Genomic DNA, 24,559 nt, shown 5'->3' with positions numbered 1-24,559 from the left:
AGTTTAACAACAACCAATCTGTTTCTCTGCTTGTAGCTTCAATCTCCGGTTTCAAGTATTTTATTTACAACTGCCAGAAAGAAAAATCACTTATTTTTAGAGTATTATAAGCCAATTATCTACTTATGGTAAGAAAGTAATTTAAGATTAGATCCTCCCATCCTTCCCACTCAAAGCCACTTTTCTTTAACGGGTGGAGTTTTTCTCTTGAGAAAACATCAAGTTGGCTTTGTTAAATTCCTGTTTATTCATGTTTGATTCTTCTGAGATATGGGTCCCAGTTAATGATATATCATCTTTTATAATCTTTATTTTAATCACTTGGCTTCTCATCTGATAATTTCAAGGCATTTTTTTTCTTGTCAAGAGTGTATTTATCATTGCATACAGAAATGTTAGTAACTCAGCTTAAGAAGAAGGTGAAAGCACTTGCTCAAGGAGATGGAATGGCTACCCTGGCAGAGGCTGTATAGTTTGTTCAGTAAACAGCTTTCTGTTGTTTTGCAGTGAAAAATGTTTCAGCATATTTCTATGGATGTGACAAATACACTGCCTGCCTCCGCAGTGAATAATTAAACAGGGTTTTCATGCAGAATTCAAAAGGCCTCACAAAAAAAAAAAGCTTTACATGCATTAAATAAAATTCAAGGATGACTTAGTCTGCTACTGTGCAGCCAGCATGATCCTGATTTTATTGTTAATAAATTAGTAGAATGACTAGTGTTTGTAAACTTCAGCTCTGCATTAGAGGACAGGGAGAAAGCCATAGAGTGAGTTTGGATTAAAGGTTTCCAGGACTTTTAGAGAGCTGCTGCTCACAGAAGTGGGTAGCTCCATGGATGGGGCTCATTCATTATCCTTCAGCTGCTGAAAAGCATAGTCCTACCCCACTGCCTTCTTTTAGAGGTTTTAATTCCCTCTGGAGCATGTCTGGCCCCTCTATGAATTGGTTTCCTAAACCACCCAGATATGGTAAATGACGTGGGAAGAAGCTTTTCCTTGGATTAAGGAATGTGTCAAAGTGAGAACTGGTACAGAGAAGGCAAAAAACAGCATCTGCAGGGGAGAGCAGAGCAAGTGCTTAGTTGGCTGGAACCACCTGGAGCAACAGCACCCTGCTCTCTCCTGCAGAGAACCGGGGTGATTTTAAGCAATATATATTAAATCCTACCACAAACTATGGCATCTCTTAGAAATTTCTCAGGATAAAGCTTAGAGTTAGCTAAGTGTCGGTCTGAATTACAAGTAATGATTGGGTTGCAAGATAGAGCAAGGAGGCTGAGGAACAAAAGAAACTGTGACTAGCTGATCAAAGCCTCTGTCTGTTCCTTGTTCCCACTGACAAGTGGGAAATAGGCTGCCCTGGAAAACATGATAGCAGCACTTCATTTGTATCGGTGCTGGAATCGGTTGTATATTGACTTGAAGGCCTTAGTTGATAGAGATAGCAAACAGATTTCATCTTCTGAGTGATCTTAAAAGGTGGATGCAGGCTGGCTGGGGGCAGGAGCCATCTGGCAGCTACCCCATCACATCTGGTGTGCCAAGCGGAAATAATGAGAGGCTGCATTGTTTTGCCTCTTTCCTTCTCAGTAGATCTGTGCCTGGTGATGATAAACACATTTTCCCCTTTCTGCAGTCATTTAGTGATATCATAATGTTTGTATTTGTTAACTTTTGGAAGCCAGATGAGCAGAGACTGTTGTGTCCTTTAGGACTATGTAAACAAATTCCTGACTCAGAGGTTACAGGCAAGTTCCCAAGAGAAGCCACGGTATGGAAGAAACATTAGGTTCATGAGGAAAACCGTGCTTATTTAAAGAAGAGAACTGTTATTTCAGAACTGACAGTGCCCTATATTGTTCTGTGATGTTGTCTTGCGTGCTCATCCTCTCTCTTCTTTTGTTCTTGGCCGAACACAAAAATTTCAGTCTAAGAAAAAAGCACAAGTACAGAACTCTACAATGAGATTGCTTTTGCTCATTCATAAAACTGTGCTCAGCACTGTGTAACTGCTTTTAGTGCCTGCAGTGGGTTGTAATTCTGAGACAAAAATAGATTTTTGTTATCATTTTACTACTAGAATTAAAATTGCTCCACAAATATTCCATCCTCTTTCTGGGGAAATATTCTTAACGCATCGCTAGTGATTAAGCGTTGGATAGGTGATCTCAGAGTTTTCATCAGGTGCTAATACTGTTATTGTGTGATAGAATTCAGACTAAAAGCTAATGGACAGAGCAACGTTCGTTGATTTCAATGGGAAGACTGAACAAAATCGTTTTGTCTAAGCAACGTGCTATCACCCCTTGTAAATGAGAATAAAGCCATAGGCAGACGCTCAATCTATTATTGTGTATGCTTCAGCAGCTCTCATATTTGTGTGTTTGCAATTCTCCATCCTACAATAGGAAATTACAGATACGTTACAATGCACTAAGGTTTCCGTCGCCTCCCTTGCGCAGCTCATTTCCAAGGCTCTGCGGTTGCCTTGGAAACAGGGGAAGGTAGAGTTTTGTTCAGCTGGCTGCTGAGCTGCAAGCAGTGGTTGGGCTGCAGAGGCACATGGGTGTTCCTACGCACAGGCGCTGCAAATCTATGAATGGGGGCATTTGGATTTTTGTTTGCGATATTAAATACCTCAAATTTGTGAAACAAAAACCTGTTAAAAATGCTATGGTGAACCATTCTATTCATTTAAATGCCACTAATGGCTAAGGGTTTTTTATAGTGTTTATTTGTAGGATTCTGCATTGACATTTAAGCAATTAATGTTTAATTTTCTTTGCTGGGTGTTCGTGAGTGCTCAGTATTACTGTAGATAAGGGAACGTTTTAGAAACATAAACGTGAGCCTCACTGTAGGTGGATACTTTTTTTTTTTTAATGTGGAGTTACACTCCTAAAAACCAGTGAGGTTTTAACAAAGAAATGGGTGTTATAGCTTCTGTGAATTAAAAGTTCAAAATCCTTAAGAGTATAATAATAAAGCTCTAAGGAAGCCGCTGTATGTATGTGGGAGGAAGGCATGTCAGGGATTGTCCAGGTACCTTCAGATGGGGAGCAAGAACGCTTAAAGCTGCTGCTTTGTAGATTTCCAAGAATAACTTGGCAGCCAAAAAGCTCTTAAATGCTTGTGTATATCCCATAGAGATGCCAAGAGGGACAGCTGTTTTGTAGCTCTGCAAATAGTGAAGATGCAACAGCCTGAGGCTGCCTAAAAAATGCAGGCTACACCCACAGCATGTAGAAATGTACATGCACAAGTTGCACTAGCAGTAACAAAGATTGCCTGTGATTAAGTACTGCAAAAATATGTCAGTGGAAAATACAATGGCGGGATACAATGAACATAGAAGCCCATTTAAAAAAAGATCTCAGTGCTGGTATAATCTTGGGTATTTTGTGGTTGCAAAAGCAATAGCATGTAATTCCATGTGCTACCGAGCTTGAGCCAGTTCATGATATTTCACTGTAGCTGAGGTTTCTGCCCTATGGAAGGAAAAGAGACATAGTTTGTTTGCTTATCAATACACCGAAGAAAACTGAGGACTGCATTTGAAAAATCTCCACCTTATTTTCCAAAGGTCACAGCAGCCAAATGCAAAACAAAGAAAGTGTTGGTGAATAGATCACCCATTAGCTCACATCTGCAAAATTCTGCTCGTTTTGCTATAATTTTAACATTATAGCACAGTGTGGTGCTAGGACCAATAAACCATCAATCTGATATTACTTGTCTCACTCGTTGGTCCACTCCTCTCCCTTTCACAGCATCAATGAATAGTTGAAGTGGGGAGGTATGCCTTGAGATCATCCAGTCCAGTGCAGGGTCAGCTACAGTAGACTGACCAGGACGGATTAGTACCCAAAGTTCTGGATATCTCCAAGGATACCATCCAGCAAGTACCAGTGTCTGACATCAAAAGTTTTTCCTGTGTTTACATTTAGTTTCTGATATTCCAGGTTGTGCGCATTGCCTCTCCTCCTGTCATTGGGTGCTGCTGACAAGAGCCAGGCTCTTTGTGGCTTCCCTTCAAGTATTTATGAGATTTTTGGTAGAGTTGGTTTTATGATGGCTGTCCTCCAATTTCTGCTTGTTTTAAGAGTCAGAACCACAGAACGATGATTCTTGTGCTTCAGGTGTCAAAACGTAGCTCAGCAGGCCTGAGCTAGAAATACAGGCTGGAAGGCGCTGCTAAAAAGCAGCAGCGCACGCTCTGCTGTTGCAGAGGACAAGCAAAGGCACGAACCCAGCAGGTGCAGAAGCAGCTCGGCGTAAATCCTTTGCAACTCCTGAGTTCCAGCTGTCCCCCGCCTTGCCCCGTCCCGCGGACGCTTCCAGGCGCCGAGGGGCGGCTCAGCCGTCCGCCCTGAGCTGTCGGACCCGCGGCGGGAGACAATGCCGCCCCGCTCCCGCGCGCCCATTGGCTGCTCGCCGCCGCCGCGTGACGTCACCGAGAGGCGGCGCGCAGCGCCCAATTTAAGGCGCGGAGCGGGGCGCGGCCGCTGCAGCGCGGAGTGCGGGAGGTGACGGAGCGCGTGCGGCGCGGTAGCGGCATCATGCGTGAGATCGTGCACATCCAGGCCGGGCAGTGCGGCAACCAGATCGGCGCCAAGGTACGGGCCGCCTCTCGGCTGCCGGCCGAGGGTCGTGCGACCGGTACCGGGGTGCGGTGCGTAGCTCCGCCGGGGTTATCCGCGACCGCAGCAGGGCTGCCCGGGCTCGAGTCCGCGGTCGTATGCAGCCGGTTGGCAGCCACGCGTGCGGCTCTGAGGGAGAGGGGCGCGGCGTCACGGCCAGCCCCGGGTGCGTGCTGGGGCTGCTGTCGTCTTGCGGTGACGCTGCCGTGTCGGTAGAACAGCAGGGCTGTTCTAGGCGGCCTTAAGCCATGGCTAGACAATAGAAGAGTCTCAAATCCGTGGGTATGCGAGTGCTGTCAGCCCGTGGACGCGTGCTAAAAATGAATTAGCTCGAATTCCAGCGCTGCAGCTGCCTGTCTATCCTCCTCAGCGCTGCTTCTGTTAATTCAGCTGCCGCAGCCAAAGGAAACTCTTCGGCACTGACTCATGGAGGTGCAGCTTCCTCCCAGGCAGCCGCTCAACCATGCTAGGGAGTGGTCGGGGACGCTGTGCGCACAGACTGCTAGCGCGTGTGATTGGCACCGGCCAGCTGTAGTGAACAGCTGCCTTTCACGAACATTTCTTCCAGTTCTGGGAGGTCATCAGCGATGAGCATGGGATTGACCCCACTGGCAGCTACCATGGGGACAGCGACCTGCAGCTGGAGAGGATCAACGTGTACTACAATGAAGCTGCTGGTGAGTTGGTCTGCATCCTCTGACATCCTTAAATTGACAAGGCAGAAATGCCAGGTCAAAGCTTGAAAAGTACCTGAGTAAGAGCTGCCATCTACAGAGCTTTGTTCTCAGAATGGCTCTGATAGCACTGGTCTAGACAGTGCAACTCTCCAATGAAGTATAGAGAACCTCCGGTGAGCACAGCAGTGCTGCTGTGGCTGCAGGGCCGTAACACTGCGTTGGTTCCTCCCGCAGGTAACAAGTACGTCCCCCGTGCCATCCTGGTTGACCTGGAGCCCGGCACGATGGACTCGGTGCGCTCCGGCCCCTTTGGACAGATCTTCCGACCCGACAACTTTGTCTTTGGTGAGTGAGTGTGCCGTGGAGGTGTCCCCCAGCGTGAGCGAGGTGCGTGCAGGAGGCTCGGAGCAGGCGTGTGAGCGAGCCGGGGCGCTGGATCCCAGCAATTCCCTGGGGATGGGAACGAGAGGGGTGCGAGCTCTGTGGGGGGGGTGGCGGTGGATCTGCGCTCCTTCTGGGGGCATTGACGTGGCTCGCTGCTGCCGGTCTGCCCGTAGGTCAGAGCGGGGCCGGCAACAACTGGGCCAAGGGGCACTACACCGAAGGCGCTGAGCTGGTGGACTCCGTGCTGGACGTGGTGAGGAAGGAGTCGGAAAGCTGCGACTGCCTGCAGGGCTTCCAGTTGACCCACTCGCTGGGCGGCGGCACCGGCTCGGGGATGGGCACCCTGCTCATCAGCAAGATCCGGGAGGAGTACCCCGACCGCATCATGAACACGTTCAGCGTCATGCCCTCTCCCAAGGTGTCGGACACGGTGGTGGAGCCCTACAATGCCACCCTTTCTGTGCACCAGCTGGTGGAGAACACGGATGAGACCTACTGCATCGACAACGAGGCCCTGTACGACATCTGCTTCCGCACCCTGAAGCTCACCACTCCCACGTACGGGGACCTCAACCACCTGGTGTCGGCCACCATGAGCGGCGTGACCACCTGCCTTCGCTTCCCCGGCCAGCTGAACGCCGACCTGCGCAAGCTGGCGGTCAACATGGTGCCTTTCCCCCGGCTGCACTTCTTCATGCCGGGCTTCGCCCCGCTGACGAGCCGCGGCAGCCAGCAGTACCGAGCCCTGACGGTGCCCGAGCTGACGCAGCAGATGTTCGACTCCAAGAACATGATGGCCGCCTGCGACCCCCGCCACGGCCGCTACCTGACGGTGGCTGCCATCTTCCGAGGCCGCATGTCCATGAAGGAGGTGGACGAGCAGATGCTCAACGTGCAGAACAAGAACAGCAGCTACTTTGTGGAGTGGATCCCCAACAACGTGAAGACGGCCGTCTGCGACATCCCCCCACGTGGGCTCAAGATGTCCGCCACCTTCATAGGGAACAGCACGGCCATCCAGGAGCTCTTCAAGAGGATCTCGGAGCAGTTCACGGCCATGTTCCGGCGCAAGGCCTTCCTGCACTGGTACACGGGCGAGGGCATGGATGAGATGGAGTTCACGGAGGCGGAGAGCAACATGAATGACCTGGTCTCGGAGTACCAGCAATACCAGGATGCCACTGCTGATGAGCAGGGTGAATTTGAAGAGGAAGGAGAGGAGGATGAGGCTTAAGTTCCCTCTTATCAGAAGAACCTCTCTAAAGCTGGCATGTGTATGGAATGACTTTTGATAGTAGTGGTAAAGCATGTTCTTTAGATGCTGTGTACCCGATTATCCTCTTTGCACTTGTAACTTTGACAGATTTTATCAGTGTAACAGTTCTGAATCCCAAGTTATTACAATGGTTTTTTTGTCCTTTATAATGTTAAGAGCACATAAAGGCATGCATTCTAGATTATGTTTTCTGTCTTTCTTATCTCCCCCATCAGACAAAGAACAGCTATTTCTTGCCCCACTGGCTGATTAAGTTTCAAGGCATGTTAGATGTCTTCAAGTACAGTGGCATATTCTGATCCACAGAGACTTACATATTGTTAATATGGATCCCTGTCATGGAAATATCTTTTTCTTTTCTTTACGGGATTCATCCCTAATGTGAATGAAAAGCGCAATCACTAAATTTCCTAAACAGTGCAAGGACAAATGCCTCTAACTTTACAGTTTAGGTCACCGTAAGAATTCTTCTACTTCTCTGTTGAACTCTTCTGCAAAACGGAGATGTAGATTATGCTTTCCTTCTGGCATGAGATGCAACCTAAAAAGAAGGAGGGGGGGGAAAAAACAATATTCTGAATATGCACTATACTGTGGGAGCACAGGTAAACAGTTTGTCCTTTTCCTTTGCTCTTGGTTTCCCAAGTAAAGATATCGATGTAACACTGATGCACTGTTTGTGTATGTGGATCAGAATGTCAACTACAGGGTAAGTTGAAACAACAAAATATTTCCTCCATTTTGGGAAGGATAAACTATGCTTTAAACAAATTTGTGTCTCGCACCTAGTTTAAGAACCTCTTCAGTGGTGTGCAAAGATGGCGCTGAAATGTAGGTGAGTAGGATACATCTAAAGGTATGTGAAACACCTCAGCTGCTTTGCTTCTGTTGCTTTTTAGAGTAAAAAGTGAAGTCTGTACGTCTGTAGTTGAACTGTGACTTAAGCTACAAAAAGGTTTAGGAGAGTCTCTGAATAGTCTAAATCTTTAGGCTGTTAACTGATAGGTGAGACAAGACTCAACTAATTGCTGTTGTTTTCTCTCTGGGAAAAGCTTCATGTATGTACTTCTAGCACATATATCATGTTGTGAAACTCCTTGTTTAACAGCTTTTATCAGCTTCAACAGCTAAAGACCACATTGTCTGATACTTTGCTGTGCTGTCTTCGTGCCATATAAATCCTGCTACAGCAAAGGCAATAATTCTTTTAGTGGTGATCAAGTGATGCTTAGTTTCAGGAAGAAAAGAGCACCAGTGTGAACATAGGTAGTTCTGGTATTTCTGTCTGAATTTCACTAAGACTGTTTCTTCAAAGACAAAGCAATATACAGATGTGCAAACAGAACAGCACTCATGAATACCATCCACAGTGATATACCTAATGTTCTAGCCATACAAATACAGAATGATGGCATGCTTATGACAGAATCAATGTATCTGCACTACAAACAACACCTTTTCTAATTTACTATTTAGAGAGAAATCAAGGCAAGAAAAGGTGATATTCAAATTATTACTGAAAATATGCTAACCTTAGAACTTTTCACCTTTCATGAACTATCTTTAGTGCAACAAGAGAAAAAGGAGGTCATGTGCCTGTCTTTTCTCTGTATATCTGATATTTAATCTTTGGTTTGATTCCTTATTGGGTAAATGCATTTATGGGAGAGCACTTGAGCACAACGACATGTAAAGAACAGCTTTACATTTTACTGTTTGGCAACTTCTAACACTTTCTACCCTTGTGGTCCTGCTGAAGAAGCTATCTGATCTTTGTCTAGTTTTTGTTATGGCATGCCTTAGAGCATTTTTCAGGGAAATCTAACATGACTATAGGTATTCTAAGCAGGGCATCTGTGGGAGTAACTGACTGTCAAGCATTTAAAATAAAAATCTGTATGTGGTTATTAAGAAGGTTTCCCTATCTTTCCTGTTGCATAATGTCTTTTATGAATGGCAGAGCTGACTTTAAGGTAAACATATCACTCAATTTCTCACAGAGGTGACATCAGTGAAACAGATCCTTACACTTTGCATTCATAAAAATGTTTCAGTTCTAATTCTTCTCTTAAGTGTTCATCAGCATGATCTGTTGCTGAGTAGTAATGGAAACCTTGTATTTATATGCAAATCTATGAAGAAAAGAAAGATAGTGGAATCCCTCCTTTTTATGGGTAGCATTTTTGGGTTTTCAGAATGAATGTCTTGACTTTTCTTGTTTATGGAGTAATACTTCAACATAGCTGTATGATTTATTTTTTTTTTCCATGTCACTCTTCTGAAACAACAAATTCAAGGAACTTCTGAAAAATAAAATCTTAGAGATTGTTGCTCACATCAATAAGGAAGAGCAGATATCAGTATTCTCTGCCTCCCCCTATTAGCTGGTATTCTTGCTCTATTCATAGCATCTAAATTCATTGCTCACTGAGTGGAACAGAAGTTAGGTATCTCACAAGATAAGGAATGCAATGACTATAACAAGAAAAAGATATATATCTGGTGAGAAGTGAAGAGATCAAGAGGACTTTCCTTAGTTTCTTTTGGAGAACATTAGGAAGGTACTTATTGAATTACTGCTTCTTCTTTCTTTTTACATAAAGGCTCAAATACACTGTTTACATAACTTGACAGGGAAGTTGAGAATAGTTTCATCTACAGCAGGATTGATTTGTCCAAATGCTTTTTTTTTTTTTTTTTAACATTGTGTATTTTAATTTCTTCTTTTCTTTAACAATCAGTTAGAAACAGTCCATCGTGTAACTTACCGCGAGCCTTTGATGTGCTCATGAATATATTCTGCATGAAAGCGTGGAACCAAAGGGTCTTTCTCACCGTGAATTATTAATGTAGGACATTTGATACGAGGCAGCAACTGTTGACAGATACTACCTAGGGAGAAAATAAATGAAGGTTGCAGTTCATAAAAAAAATAAAAGTGAAAGACCAAAGCTGTTTCTGCAAAGGACTCGAACTCCACTTGGGTTCTAGCCATTGTTTCTCCTTGTGGATAGCATGCAATTATTCCACAGAAGTGTGTTAACAGGACTAATATTTATTTCTTTTAAGTAGCACACAAGCAGTGAAATTTGCTCCGTTAGTGGTCATTAACAGAAACAGACACAGCAAATGAAGCTATTTTCCCCAGCCCTGCTTTTTTCTCTTCAACCTTAGTTTTTGTTGTTTTTGCATTCAATGCTACGTTTTGTTACATAGGTTTGTAAGACCCCCAAATCTCTTTCAGTGGGGCTTCTCCCCAGCATCTCATCTCCCAGTTTGTGCATATGGCCAGGACTGCCCCTTCCCAGGTGCAGAATCCAACACCCACTCTTGTTAAACTTCATGTGGTCGGTGACTGTCCTGCTTTCTGATCTGTCAAGATCTCTCTACAAGCTATCTCCATCCTTGATGGAGTCAACAACTTCTCCCAGTTTAGTATCATCAACATGCTTAAAACAATTTCTTGTCCTGCATCCAAGTCATTTATGAAAACATTAAAGAGAACTAGCCCTAAAATGGAGCTGAGCATTACAGACCTCTACATTTTTCTGCAGCTAAGCAGGCTCCATGTAGGCTTGACAGGAAATACAGGGGACAGGAGATAAATTTCAACATATCTACCACTAAATTTCATGGCACACAAACCTACGTTTCAATAAAGATTGTATTTTTATATGTAAAGAGTATAAACTAGTTGAGCCTCTTAAAGACAGTAAGTTAATAGTATTTAATTTGGAAAACAAACAAACAAAAACCCTAAAATTCACTTGCCTGAAGTCATCTATATTGAAATAAAGGGAGGCTTCAAAGTTTAACTGGCCTGGGTTTTCGACATACCCTTTGTTGCAAAAGTCTATGTAGAGTAATTGGACAAATCTTCAGAGATAAACATTCAGGGATGATTATACTGCCTGGTTGAACTACTTTGGATTTTAAATAGCCAAGCTGTGTCAATAGTATTTTTTTAATGTTTTGCTCAGTTAGAACTGTCAAAATGTGAACTTCCTTCTTTTTGTACTCATTATACACTACTAGCTTTTAAGCAGTGTTTCAGCTCCCATTTTCAGAAACTTAGATGAACACGTGACATTCTGGAGATCTTACAAATGTCACCAAGAGGCAGACCTTTGACACTGAGAAAGTAGAGCAGAAAAAAGCCGAGCAGAATCCCTCATGTTCAATCTGCATGACAAAAACTATTTACTAATGTAGTTTTATGGCAGAACAAGCAAAGAGACTCATCAGCTAATGATTTCCATAAATCATTTATCCTCCTGTACCTTGCTGGTTCTGTGAAACGTCTATGAAGTAACTGCTTTATTCATAAGTGTGAGCCAGACCCAGCTTTTAATGCCATATGAAGAGGCCATCCTTTCCTGACTACTAGGATTCTTATCCAAAACTTACTGCTACTATAACTGCTTCAGATCAACACTGTGGAAGCCTTACCACCTGAATTTTCAGCGAAGCGGGCTATTCCATCTACCCAAGCCTCACAGGTTTCTGCAAAGTACTTATGTCCATACAGCTCTTCAAGTGGTTTCTTAACCTTCTCACTCCATTTTGAAACATCTCGGATACCTACATAAGATAACATTGAAATATGTTAGGATCTTACCTGCAACAAGACAAAACTCAATACTGACAACGTTTGAATAATTTTTCAACGCTGAATGCAGACATGGATTTCAAACTTGAAACTGCACTGAACAGTTTTAAACAATTCTTAGTGGGGAAAAGGTTTTAAAAAAACTGTTGTTTTATTATCCTTGCTGGAGTGTGAGTTACAGAACTGGCTTATGACATTCATCAGGAACAAAACTATATACATAGGACAGTTCTATGACTTCTGATTTTTCTTTTTTTGAGGGCATGAAGAAGATGAGTTCAAGGAGGTACTTTGTGTATAAAAAGAGAACTATTTTTGTAACAGTGTGGCAGAGCTGGCAGCACTTCTTTATATCCTTCAGCCTTTCGCTTTGGCTTATGGGAGGAAGTTCTTCCATGATTAGCACTGTTCAGAAGAATGAAGCTCTTACTAAGGCATTCCAGCAGGCTGACATCATTAGACATTTGCCATGGTCTTAGAGAAAAACAAGCAACTTTACTTAATAGAGCCCAGTGACTCACGACATCCTGGCTATAGTTTAGAAGGAGTCTGACATCAAGTTCACCTGTTTTTCCCCCAAAATTTTCAATACAGGTTACAGATCAGACACCCATAAAGGTCACTTTCCTTCAACTGTATTTCAGTTGTAAATCTTTAAATCAAGAAAGCTCAAAATAATGTTGACAAAGCAGAGAATGTGAAGGACACCTATTCAATGAAAAGTGCCAACTCATCAAACAGTAATATACACCATTAGCAAAGCTCTTAATTGGCTTCAAACAGGAATTAAGGGGAAAAAGGAGTTTGGCATTAATTAACAAACAGAACCTGTGAAGCCAAACGAGCAAAGCAGTACTGATTGATTGAAAGTGTTGTTTTATAACAGCGTCTGATTGGGAACCACTGGGAAACAAGTTTGATCATCCCAGGCCGTGTGTTACTGACTTTACTGACCAACTGTTTCCATTACAAAATCCGCTGTTCTATCCATGCTGCTGACCTTATTTTATGAAGCTGGGGGAAAAAGTAAGCTAAATATTGAATGGACACAGTACCAAAAGAAAACCTTTCTCTCTTACCAAATCCTCAACTGCAGATGAAATGCACTGAATCTTAAGCAGCTGAAAGCACCAATCCACAAAAAGGCCAGAAATCAGCAATGGGGAAGATGCTACCTGCAGTCCTTTCAAAGTAAGACTGTTTTTTTTCTCCAAATGACCGATTCTGACTGATGTACATTTTGTAATTATCATGTAATAGAACCTCTGCTCATATAATAGCATGTAGAGAACTAACGTAGTGTGTTTACAAAGCTAAGAAAGAAACAGAATAAACTACTGCTACTGATAATGAAAACGACTCAGTACAAGTGATTTAAGTACATGTGTGACACATACACCAGTTACTTGGCTGAAAAAACAGCCGGGTTCCACAGCTGGTATAAATCAAACTCCAATCATTTAAATAAAACTATCCTCAGTTACACTTGTTGAGAGACTTTACAGTTAATTCTTCATTTCTAATTTCAACTAGTGCTTTTTTTGTTGTTCTGCTTTAGATAGCAAATGGTCAGATTTTATTTTGCGTGAATTTAATAATGATTAGAAATCCGGTGTTTATTTTGGAAGGATTTTGTAACCACAGTAATTAACTTAAAAGAAATGCAAATTAGAAAGGTATTCTGGGATTTTACATGAATAATTCATTTGCTTTCTGACCTCCAAATAGCAAGTTATAAGCTTGTTTTCTTACTACATATTATATGTGCCCTAGAGGTAAAGCTGTTACGTGTTAATATAACAGTTTTCTATGGACCGTGTCTAAAAGTTGTGCAAGATGTGAGAAAGTAAATTCAGCCAAGGGTTAGTAACATTATTTAGAATTTAAATTTAGGAACTTGGTATAGCAACAAAAATCTTACCTGCTGAAATATACTGATAAGCTACTAGAAATTATAAGCTACTAGAAATTAGGCTGTTGATGACGACTTCTTTTTAACCCTGCTATGTTACCCTGCAGTAATTATTGGGAGATTTTTCCCTATGATTTTAGTCTATCCCTTTGTGTAACAATTTGGTGAATTCTGTATCCTGTTGCTTTAAATTTGTTGTGTCCTCAGCTCTGTCTCTCCTTCGCTGTAATGTGACTAAGATCCTTGGATGAAGATGAGACTAATTATTCTAGAATATGCTATTTCTCTAGCCATTCAGTTTATACATACCATTATAAATTCTCACATCCTCTTGAGTAACGCTAGCGTTTGCTCCCCAGACAACCATCTTGTGGATAAGAGCTGGATACTTTGCAGCTGCAATGAGTGCTGTAATGCCACCATCACTCCATCCCAGCAAAGAGAACTTCTTAAATTTCAGTGCCTTTGTTGATACAAGAAAGTTATATAAAACTGATATTTTTAGTAAGCGGACATGAAGCGTTTATCAGAAAGCAGCAGTACAGATCTAGACACAACACTGCATGGTTGAATGAGATAGGGTAGCTTCCAGGTAGATTTTCCTGCTAAAGGAAAGCTCATATACTTAAAAAACAAAAACAACACAAAAAAAACTCTACTCACACTTCTAATTTTTCATGACTATTTAATGAAATAATCAGTGATTATTATATTATATTAGATTCTTACAGCATTTAAGAAGCTGTCTTGACATTAAGAAATGTTTATTTAGAATGGATAGCAAAGACCTAGAGAAGTATTAGAGATTCACTGCGTCCTATGACAGTGAAGTCTTAGAGACCGATGGTACACAGAATGCATGGATTCTCTTCACATAAAGTTGACAAAGAGTACTGCAGTGTGGGATGGCATGTAACCCAAGATGAACTTAAGAAAAGTTTAAGACTTGGAAAATGAAATTGGGTGAATTAATTTATTGATGTTAGCTGACCTATTTAAAAAAAAATCTATAATGATAAAAAAAAATGCTTAAAGAGTGCTTGCTATAGGATTGTATCAAATTTAGGTGCCTAATCCACACTTTGTGAAGCATACATGACATTTTAAATATCAGTACCTCATGAATTCCAATTTAAAACATTAATATTGCAATATCTTTTTCTCAAAAAGGAAGGCTCAGAACAAAAAATACGTCAACCGGGACATAAATTAGCTCTGACTTGTACATTGCTTTCCTCTTAGAATCTGAAGCTAGTTTTCTCATATTCCAAGGCCTGTGGTAGAGGGTAAGATCAGTGACTGGAGAGAGGATTTTGTGTGTATGATGTTCAGTGAGCAAAAGGTGAGGAAGATAAAGATGCTAGGAAGCAAAGGAATAGACCTCACTGCAGCCTTCCAGCATTTAAAAGGGGATTATAAACAGGAGGGGAATCAACTTTTTACAAGGGTAGATAGTGATAGGACAAGGGGGAATGGTTTTAAGCTCAAAGAGAGAATTAAATGATTGGATGTCAGGGGGAAGTTTTTTACTGTGAGAGTGGTGAGGTGCTGGAACAGGCTGCCCAGAGAGGTTGTGCATGCTCTGTCACTGGAGGTGTTCAAGGCAAGGTTGGATGGGGCCCTGGGCAGCCTGGTCTAGTACCAGATCTGGAGGTTGGTGGCCTTGCATGCAGTAAGGGGTTGGAACTTGATGATCCCTAGGGTCCCTTCCAACCCAAGCTATTCTATGAAATAAATGTGAAGTTTGTACTGGAACAATATTCAATAGCAGTTTTGTATATAGGAGCCTGAGTTTGTGAACTCTTTAGCAAAAAAGGCATAATTTAAAGTTTTGAAGGTTTTTTTTGTTTGTTTGTTTGTGTTCTTTTTTCTTTTTAAAAATTTTTAGATAGCTTTAAAGAAGATGTGGTACTTTTGAAGGGAAAAAAAGAAGTTAGTTGAATGTGTTGTTTTGGCACTCAGTGTTCTGCTGTTGGAATACAAGTCCTGCTTTCTTTGGAGAGAAGAAAGCAGAAACAGGAAATAAGAGAAACAAAAGAACTACAGAGAAAGAAAAAAGTAGTTATAATCTGGAAGCTTGCTCCTGCTGCTTGTAAACATGATGCTCAAGTGAGGCACAGCCTTATCAGTCAAACTGATACCTGTTTTTTTCCTATTGCTATTGTACTTATCTGGTTTTGGCAGCTTCCTTGATACTAAGCTCACTGTAGTCTTGCTCAATCCCAGATTTCATCTGTCTAAGCCCTAATTAGCAAACAGAAAAGAAATAAGATAGGGGATAGAGGACATGTAAGGTAAGATCTGACAGCAAGAAAAAGGAGCCTTGAATTTTAGCAGCCAGTTACATGTAGGCCCCAGTCTGCAGAAAAAATTAGTTACAAATGATCAATTTTCAGTATCATTCTGCCAAAGTGTCACTGGCAAGTTTTAGGAGCTGGCAGCAGTGCTCATAAAGCTTATGGTTTTGGTGTTGCTGCTGTTCTCCTCGTGCCAGTAGCAAATTATGCATCTCAAAGTTGCCTGATGATTAAAATTTTTATTCTCCATCCTAGGCAATTTGCCAGTGCTTTAACTGAGATCCATTTGCCCCCAGTTATGTACTTCTCTCACTAACTAGCCACTATTTCGTTGCATTTCTGGGGGTTTTCTCAGGATGCCTTTTCAGAAGGAAGAATTTATTTTATCCTCTGTGGCCCTCCAAAAAAAACCCCACAAAAACAACCCCCAAAACCAATGCAATGTAACAGATGTCTTGGAAATGGTGTGCATGTTTGTTTGCTTTAGTTTTGAATGACTTACCCTGCAGGCCTCTAACTTATACTGGCAGTTACCTGTAAGCTAGGTTCCAGCTCCTCAGTTCTGTGGGTGATTTTGTGCTGTTTTTACCCAACCAGTGAACAAAATGAACTCTGTACTCTATATTATTTCTTTGGACCACAGCAAGTATGCCACAAGGTCTACAGTTGATCTACAAAAACTGGGAGAAGCCCAAAGCCACCTTTTTACTTCAACAGTAGATTTCCAGACTAAGAACCTCTTAAATATCAACTGACTGTTTCCACAGTAATAATTTTTAATGCTTTGGGCCTTCATTGCGGTTTTTGTTAGAGATTGGGATGGAGTATAGCAGAATGGACATACATGCATTAGACTCCTTCAATTTTATCTCAATTCCTTTGCAGAACATGTTCACTGATGCATAGCACTGTCATCTGCATCAAGGTGCTAAACACTTCAGAATTTATACTTCTGTTACTTCACTGAAACCCTGCAGCAGTCACAGCTCCAGGAGAGGCACCACAATCTGAAAGAGCCCAGAATAAAGGCACTGAAGGCTCACCCATACCAATGGGTTTTGTTTGTCTGAAGGCTGTTTGCATGCAAACCACATATCATTAGACAGCCCTCTGCAGGAGCTATGACTTTGTTTTATGCTGGAAATCCTAGTTGGGGTGATTACGTGGGATTTGTGCTATCCTTCACGTTGTGCTAAAATAGAATCAATTTACTTGCCCTTGGGAAGGTTTTAACAAATAGTTGTTACATGCTTACATCAGTGAACATCTTCAAAAAAAACAGGATGCCACATCTCATTTGTCTTGGCAGCTTCAGAAATCTGTGGACTGCTGCCCTCTTTGACTGCCTGCATTACGATTACATGCTCTTTAAGGACAGCTCTAGCTCTGTTTTCTATTTTGCAGCTATTAGTTTTTCAACAGAGGCAGGGAAAGGGAGTTCCAACCATTTAAACAGAAAGTTTGTCACCTACCCATGATAGCAGTTTTCTTTTCTTTGTTTGTGTAGCAGAAGAAATTGGTGACTTACTGTGCAGAGAGATTGCTTATATGGTTAGAGGGCACAACTGTATTTTAATCCTGATTCTGCTGTCAGACTTATTTTGTTTCACCACACAGAATACTCGAGGAAGACTGCATTTCCAGCTTCATATGGTTCTTTCTGTAAGGTTACTGCTCGTTACAGTTAAATACAGTTGGATTCACTGACTGAATCTTCTCTCATATTTTTGGAATTTTCATGCTCTGCCAACTTTCTTAACATGGCCAACGAAACTGTATAGCTTAACATAACAAGGCCAAAATATTAGTTAGAACTAAACCAGAAAACAGTGTTAGCACTTAGAGGATGGAATAAAAGCACAGCTTAGGAACATAGATTTGAAATAAAACCAAAAAATCTGTAAGATGGAGAGATAATAACAACTTTGAATCGTAGTCTTCATAATAACAATAACAGCGCTAGCTAAGATCTGATATGATTACAGGAATCCTTGGATTTCCTACAAAAATTATTGCAGTAACAGGCTGTAAAATGCAAAGCGCCAAGTCAGTTTTCAGATCAGATGTCTCTTGAACTGGATTGCTCGAGGTAAAATGTCAAGCTTGTATTAGCTAGAAAAATTTCTAAGAACTTTTCACTATTGTAACCTCTTCTAGTTAAATCACCTGGCTTAGTCCTTGTTTTTCATATATAGTTTACCTAAACCTACTGGTTTTCATCTGTAAATCTCTTAGGGCAAGGTTTTGGAATAAGAACTTATTGCTTTGTAATTCCCAAAGCTGAACTTCTCTATACACTGCAGAAGAAAATATTTTCCAGAACAGTGCATATCTGCCCAGTTTTAAGCCTTCATCTGTATGTTTAGCTTAACTTGTTTTCTGTTGGAAATAATGTATTGTCATGGTTTTCACTGGGATAGATTTAATTTCTCACAGAGGCTTGTATGATGATGTAGTTTGGATTTTTAATGAAAATAACAGTGATAACACACCAATATCTTCAGTTATTGCAGAGCAGTGCTTAGACAGTCAAGGATTTCTCTGTTTCTCATACTGATCTGCAGTGAGGAAGCTGGGGGTGCAAGAGAAGCTTGGAGGGGACAAAGCCAGGTCAGCTGACCCCAACTGACCATAGGGATGTCCCATACATGAGAGCATGCTTGGCAATACAAGCTAAGGGAAAAGAAGAAGGAAGGTGGTGGATGTTGAGAATGAAGGTGTTTGCCTTCTCAGGTAACAGTTATGTGTGATGAGCTGTGCTTTCCTGTGGCTGAACATCTGCCTGCCAATATGAAGTACTGAATGGATTCCTTATTTTGCCTTGCTTGAATGCACAGCTTTTGCTTTACCTAGTGAACTGTCTATCTCAACTCATGATTGCCATCTTTCTGATTCTTTCTCCCATCCCATCAGGGGAGAGTAAGCGATCAGTTGTGTGCTGCTGAGCTGCCTGCTGGGCTTAAACCACAACACATACTTCGCAGCACTCTTTCACCTGCAAAACTTAAGAAAAATAGTTTTATATTTACAGTAAAATCTGAGAATGGATTTACCTGCATAAGATCCACAGCATCCTTTGCATCTCTCTCAAAGAAATCTGGAGGGAAGTCTCGAGAGGGAGGGATGGACTGTCCGTATCCTCGTGGATCCCAAGCGACAACTGTGAATAGCTGCTTATTCATGGACTTAAGCTGTGGTCCAAAATCGGTTTGACCACTCCCTGGAAAACCATCATTCTTCAATTAAAGTAACCACCATAACACATATACAGCATATATACTCTTGATGGAAACTGGGGAAACTTGTATCTTAATTCTAAAAAAGAGGCTTTATACTTTATCTCTGACTAAGGGTTGCAATTCTCAGCCATGAAGTGCATAATACAAATCTTTAGAAGTATATGCAGTATGATGAGAGCAAACTTTCTAGTAGGAAGGCAAGCTTATAAAAAATGATGCTCTGCATGGAGCGTCTTAAACTGAGTTTCCTGGAATTATTATCTGAGATAGGGACTTATTAATAAACTGCATTGTTTATTAATTCAACTGAAATGCACCTAGTTCCTAAGACGGATGCGACAATCAGCTGCGTAACAAATACAGCTAACCTGATTTTTTTTTCGTCACATTACTTTGCACCTTGTTGTAGCTATTTGATGGACACCCTATTCCTTTTCCCACAGTCCAACCCAGAAGGTATGAGTGACTATGAGAGTTAAGAAATTGAGAACCAAGATCATTTTGTATAAAAGTTGCCCGGAGATATATTTAAAATCTTTAAAAACAGTTAACTGGTTGCTATACCTCTACATTTTCCTATCTTTTATATGTGTAATAATTCACCTTTTAATGAAAATGCTCTATAATTGGGTGCTGGATATATTACAAAATAGTTTGTGCACTGTAGCAAAAGAGCAGATGGTTAAAGAGGTGGTTGCACTACAAAGAAAAAAAACAGAATCTCCAGACCTAGCATTCCAGGAAGCAGAAGAACTGCATGGCTCCCTTCTCCTGTTTGCTGATAATGCAGATTGACTCCATTCACTTGGATTTTGGCAGACGTTATTGAAGTACTAGGGATGCAGCAAGGAAAACAAAAACATTGAGACAGGTAATTCTCATTACTACAAGGACATTCAAGGAATACAGAATACTTACTTTGTCTAGATATGGAGGATAATACAGGAAAATCTAAACTGTTTACTTGTCCTTTCACAGACACACAGAAGACTTGACAGGGGTGCAGGTGGGTTCATTATGTGACCACTAGAGAGGTGACGGAGTCTCCTATGGGAAAACTCAAGATCTGTCTGGACACCTCCCTGTGGAACCTACTGTATGAAACCTGCTTCAGCAGGGGAGTTGGACTCGATCTCCTGAGGTCCTTTTCTGCCATTTGTACTCCTATTTCACAAATGCAATTAAATGATTCAAATAAAGGAGGAAAAAAGTCTTGACCATCCAAGAAGGGGAATATAATTACAGCTTTATGTAGCTACAGAAATGTGTTGGAAAAATATGTACTACAGAGGAGAAACCTCCTTCTGCCACATAATTTTGAAGTAGCTAGGGTCGACCTTACTGCTTCTAAACGCGATTTCTCTGTCTGTGAAACACATTACAATCTCTTGTTAAGATGTATATATTGTTCTGCAATAGTAGCACATAGAGAAGGTAACCAACACCTAGTTCTTGTAGGCGAGGGATGTACGTTATGATGTTCAGATTCAGACAGTGTTTGACTTTTTCCACAGCTCTACCTTTCTCCTGATCAATTATTAACGTTGGGGGCTCAGGAATGTTGCTGAACTTGTGACATACAACTCCTGGATCTTGGCTCAGTGTAAAGTCCAATGGAATTCCAGAGTTTCGCATACAGTGTTTTTTTAACGCTTTTTGGACTAAAAAATGTGTATATATATATATATATATATGTATATATTTAACATGCTGAGTAACTGCCCTGGAGCCGGGTATTGCTAAAATAGATGTGGTCTCCTCCACACGAAACTTCTGTGTCTGAACTCAGTTCAGTATTGCTGCTGCCACTGTGACTTCGTTTTTGCAAAGCGTCCGTTAAAACACCGCATTTTTCATTGCCTGGCATAATCATACCTGCAAAAACCCACTTAAAACAGCAAGCAAACAGACGAACAAACACCGACAGCCCCACAGCCAGCAATGTAAAGGAGCGAGCAGCGTTAAGGCTTACAGCCGTGCAGAGCACACGCCTGCAAACACCGGGCTGCTCCAACGCAGAGCACGCAGCGAGCCTCTCAAGACTGTGCTTTTCATTACCCGTAGGAGGCGGCCGGTCCCCGGCTTGTGAGCAGCGCAGCACGAGGTTGTATCATCAGCAGCGCCGAGGCCCCGCTTCGCCACGCCATGATGCCAGCCGCCCCGCCCCGCCTCCTCCCACTTCCCTGTGAGGGCGTTCCGCCCTCAGGCCGTCATTCGCGTGCCCTGTGAAGGCCGTACAGCGCCAGCACCGTGAAGCACCGCCGCCACACGGCACGCCAGCAGCTCCTCCGCGCGACTCTGCGCACGCGCGGAACGCAACCCCTCCACACACCGCTCGGCGGGAACGCGCCTCTGCTGCCGCGCTCTGATTGGCGGCCGCTGCTGTCAGTCAGGGGAGGGAGAGGCGGTGCTGGACGTTGGCGTGCTGCGTGAGGGGGTTAAAATGAAGGGGGTTGCGATTTCTAGTCGCGTATCTGCTGTTCTTGCTAGCTGTGCGAGGGGAGTTGGGGGAAAAAAGAAGCCGTGGTGGTTATTTGGAAGTGCAGCTCTGCCTTGACCATGGATAGTGAGGAAAGCCCCCGGCTGGGTCTGTGCTGAGGACTGCAGCTTCTCTGGGGCAAGGCCTTCTGTGTGCCGAATGCGAATCGTAGAATCCTCACCAAGAATCGTTAACTATGCCACATGTGGAGGAGAAAAGCCAGTCTGAGCCATAGCCTGCCCGGGCTGATGGTGAAGAGAGCTGTGCAGGTAGTGGAGGCAACACAGAAAGCCTAGGGCTGGTACCAAGCTTGGAGAAGACCCAGGAAGTGCAGTGTTCTGCCCTAGTCCTGGGCAGGAAGGATGTATCCAAGCCAAATCAGTTGTGCCAGGGTAAGTTTAGGTTAGATATCAGGAAAAACAGAAAGGGTTGTTAAGCACTGGGGTAGGCTCCTCAGGGAGGTGGTTGAGTCACCATCCCTGGATGTGTTTAAAAAGTGTTCGGATGTGATTTAATGGAGGGTTGTTAGAGTTAAGATAGTATGGTTAGGTTGTGGTTGGACTCAATGATCTTTAAGGTCTTTTCCAACCTGAGTTTTTTTGCATGTTTCCCCCAGCCCAATGGGAGCTCAGTGGCTATCCTGAGAGTGAGAAGTTGTCAGCCTTCTTGCTCCACTACAGTTTGTTTGTATAGGACCAACAGTGCTTAGAGGTGAATGACAGACACAGCAAATGCCAGTGCGTAAAGAGATTAACACAGCTGTGTGAGCATACTGGTTTGGTTTATCCCCCAAGCAGATCAAACCATTTAAGATTAAGGTCTTTAGTACAGTTAATTACAAGTAATCCACCATCGAGACAAGCTGCCTTTACTGCTGCCCAATGGCATACATGAGAGCCTGCAGTTTCCTTCCACTTTCAGAGGCTCATTTTTGCTGTGCGTGTCACTGTTCTCACTTCCTTCTGGTGAAAGATGGTGACAGCTGACTGTTGTGAGTTCACAAAAACAAACAAACCAAAAAGACATGGCTTGCTCTTTGGCTACACAAACTGGTTTATTTCTTTTTTCTGAACTTTGGAACTCTCAAAAGGGTTCCTATCTCATGTTTCACTGAGGGAGGTGTCTCAGACTTTTTGTATCTAGTTTAATTCCTGTAAAAATGCCTTTCAACATCTAATCTTACACATCCTTCTCCTACTATGGCTGAAGATGTAGTAACTTGTAAGAAGGTGTGGTGAAAAAACTGAGGGATTAGATAAAAAGCATTGAACACAATGTAGAAGGAGAAAAGAGGTAATTAGAAAGATAAAATCCAGACCTTCACCAGATAAGAGAAAAGGGAGATGAGTGGATTTATGTATCACTTAAGAGTTAAGGTTTGGGTGGTTCAGGATCAGTTATCCACACTGTCATTGTGATGAAAACCAGGTGGATGTGCTGCACCATGCATTGTTTCCAGGCCTTTAATCACAGATCTGGGCCAAATGAGGCACAAAATCAACCATTCCTTTCCTATGTGCTTGGACTGTGCAACTCATCTCAAGGTTTTCTGCCTTCTTTGGCCTGAAGAAAGGAAAGCAGAAACGGTTCTGGCAAAAACTTTTTTTGTCCTATGTGTGTGGAGAAAATGAACTCCACAAAATATACTGAACGAGTGAAATGCCTGAGGGGAGAGAGATACCAGCTGGGTCCACAGAACAATGGCCTCAGCTGTGGAAGAAAGACCCTGCCAAGGTTGGATGCGTATGGAAGATAATCTGGGCCCAAAATGCACGGGCAGTTGTAGGGTGGCACCCTTCCTTGCCCTGCAAACTGCATTATTCTATTATAGAACTGCTGAGTTCCTGGCTCCCTGTCACATAATATCATGGAATCATAGAATTGCTCAGGTTGGAAAAGACCTTGAAGATCACGAAATCCAACTACAACCTAACCATACTACCCTGAATCTAACAACCCTCCTCTAAATCCCTGAGCACCACATCCAAATGGATTTTAAATACAGCCACAAATGGTGACTCAACCATAGGGAGCAATTGGCTCTGCACTTGTTGTGCACAGATGTATTTAATCTGGAAATAATACAGCTCCACCCTTTTGTCTCCAGTTCCACTAAGCAATTGCTATAGAGTTTCTTCCTGCTGCCGACTAGGTTCTTGAGCGTGTGTAATGTTAATAGGTTGTTTTTCCTTCTTTCTCTTGAGCTGCTTTTTATGAAGTTGAATGTCCTGCTGTTTTTTTGTTTGCTCTGACACTTGGATTCCTCTTATTTTCAGATGTTAAGCATAAGTCAGTGTATTCACCGTGGGAGAAAACCTTGTTGCTGCAGCTCCACAAAAAGGTACGGTTTGGATAGAGGTGAATTGCCTAATTCAGAGCAAAGATCACAGAATCATAGAATGGCCTGGGTTGAAAAGGACCACAATGATCATTGAGTTCCAACCTCCCTGCTGTGTGCAGGGCCACCAACCAGCAGACCAGGCTGCCCAGAGCCACATCCAGCCTGGCATTGAATGCCTCCAGGAATGGGGCGTCCACAACCTCCTTGGGCAACCTGTTCCAGTGCTTCACCACCCTCTGAGTGAAAACATTCTTCCTAACATCTAATCTAAATCTCCCCTGTCTCAATTTAAAACCATTCCCCTTGTCTGTCCTCCCATGGACAGACAAGGAGGCTGTCCACCCTCGTAAACAGCCGTTCCCCCTCCTGTTTATAAGCTCCCTTCAAGTACTGGAAGGCCACAGTGAGGTCTCCCCAGAGCCTTTTCTTCTCCAAGCTAAACAAGCCCAGTTCCCTCAACCTTTCTTCATAAGATGTGGAATAGTGATGTTTCTATGATTCTGTTTTGACCTTTCAAACAAGAAAGATTGAGCAAATGTGGAATTAATTTTGGAAATCTGTAGGTGTGAAGCATGCATAGAAGCAGCAGCATCTTGTATCAGGAGACCTGTTTAGTTAGTGTAGTAGCCACGTTCAAAGTGACTTCTATTGAAAGAATACGTAAGTGAGTAAATAGTGCTTTGTGATCAGCAGAACAGCTAG

General features: G+C 42.5%; 2 protein-coding genes across 3 annotated transcripts; one reads left to right on the top strand and one right to left on the bottom strand.

The window, feature by feature from the left end:
• The first annotated feature begins 2,770 nt into the window (after positions 1-2,770).
• On the top strand, positions 2,771-7,164 carry LOC125690321 (tubulin beta-1 chain). Its single transcript, XM_048938512.1, has 4 exons — positions 2,771-4,619; positions 5,212-5,320; positions 5,555-5,665; positions 5,878-7,164. Exons 1-4 carry the CDS (start codon positions 4,563-4,565, stop codon positions 6,936-6,938), a joined length of 1,338 nt encoding a protein of 445 aa, XP_048794469.1. The 5' UTR covers positions 2,771-4,562; the 3' UTR covers positions 6,939-7,164.
• Positions 7,165-7,222: 58 nt separating this feature from the next.
• Positions 7,223-21,279, bottom strand: BPHL (biphenyl hydrolase like). Of its 2 annotated transcripts, none has more exons than XM_048938514.1 (7): positions 21,096-21,279; positions 19,767-19,870; positions 18,852-19,018; positions 13,811-13,964; positions 11,433-11,561; positions 9,749-9,872; positions 7,223-7,521 (listed from the first exon to the last, which is right to left on the bottom strand). In XM_048938514.1, the coding sequence occupies exons 1-7, from the start codon at positions 21,182-21,184 to the stop codon at positions 7,434-7,436; spliced, it is 855 nt and encodes a 284-aa protein (XP_048794471.1). In that variant the 5' UTR covers positions 21,185-21,279; the 3' UTR covers positions 7,223-7,433. The 2 variants fall into 2 exon arrangements, with proteins under 2 accessions (XP_048794471.1, XP_048794470.1); XM_048938513.1 differs by having other exon boundaries at positions 11,430-11,561; positions 21,096-21,269.
• Positions 21,280-24,559: the final 3,280 nt, after the last annotated feature.

This window comes from Lagopus muta, chromosome 3 (genome assembly GCF_023343835.1).
Source record: "Lagopus muta isolate bLagMut1 chromosome 3, bLagMut1 primary, whole genome shotgun sequence".
In the NCBI taxonomy this organism is placed as follows: Eukaryota; Metazoa; Chordata; class Aves; order Galliformes; family Phasianidae; genus Lagopus; species Lagopus muta.
This window is presented reverse-complemented; position numbering and strand designations above follow the sequence as displayed.

Bases quoted from the DNA above. Each gene is read 5' to 3' on its own strand.
- LOC125690321 (XM_048938512.1), top strand. From the start codon at position 4,563: ATGCGTGAGATCGTGCACATCCAGGCCGGGCAGTGCGGCAACCAGATC. The intron at 5,321-5,554 runs GTGAGTTGGTCT...TTCCTCCCGCAG, and splicing joins GTACTACAATGAAGCTGCTG to GTAACAAGTACGTCCCCCGT. The intron at 5,666-5,877 runs GTGAGTGAGTGT...GTCTGCCCGTAG, and splicing joins ACCCGACAACTTTGTCTTTG to GTCAGAGCGGGGCCGGCAAC.
- BPHL (XM_048938513.1), bottom strand. From the start codon at position 21,184: ATGGCGTGGCGAAGCGGGGCCTCGGCGCTGCTGATGATACAACCTCGT. The intron at 19,019-19,766 runs GTCTGGAGATTC...ATGGTTTTCCAG, and splicing joins TCTGCTTCCTGGAATGCTAG to GGAGTGGTCAAACCGATTTT. The intron at 13,965-18,851 runs GTAAATCCATTC...GTATCAACAAAG, and splicing joins ATGCTGTGGATCTTATGCAG to GCACTGAAATTTAAGAAGTT.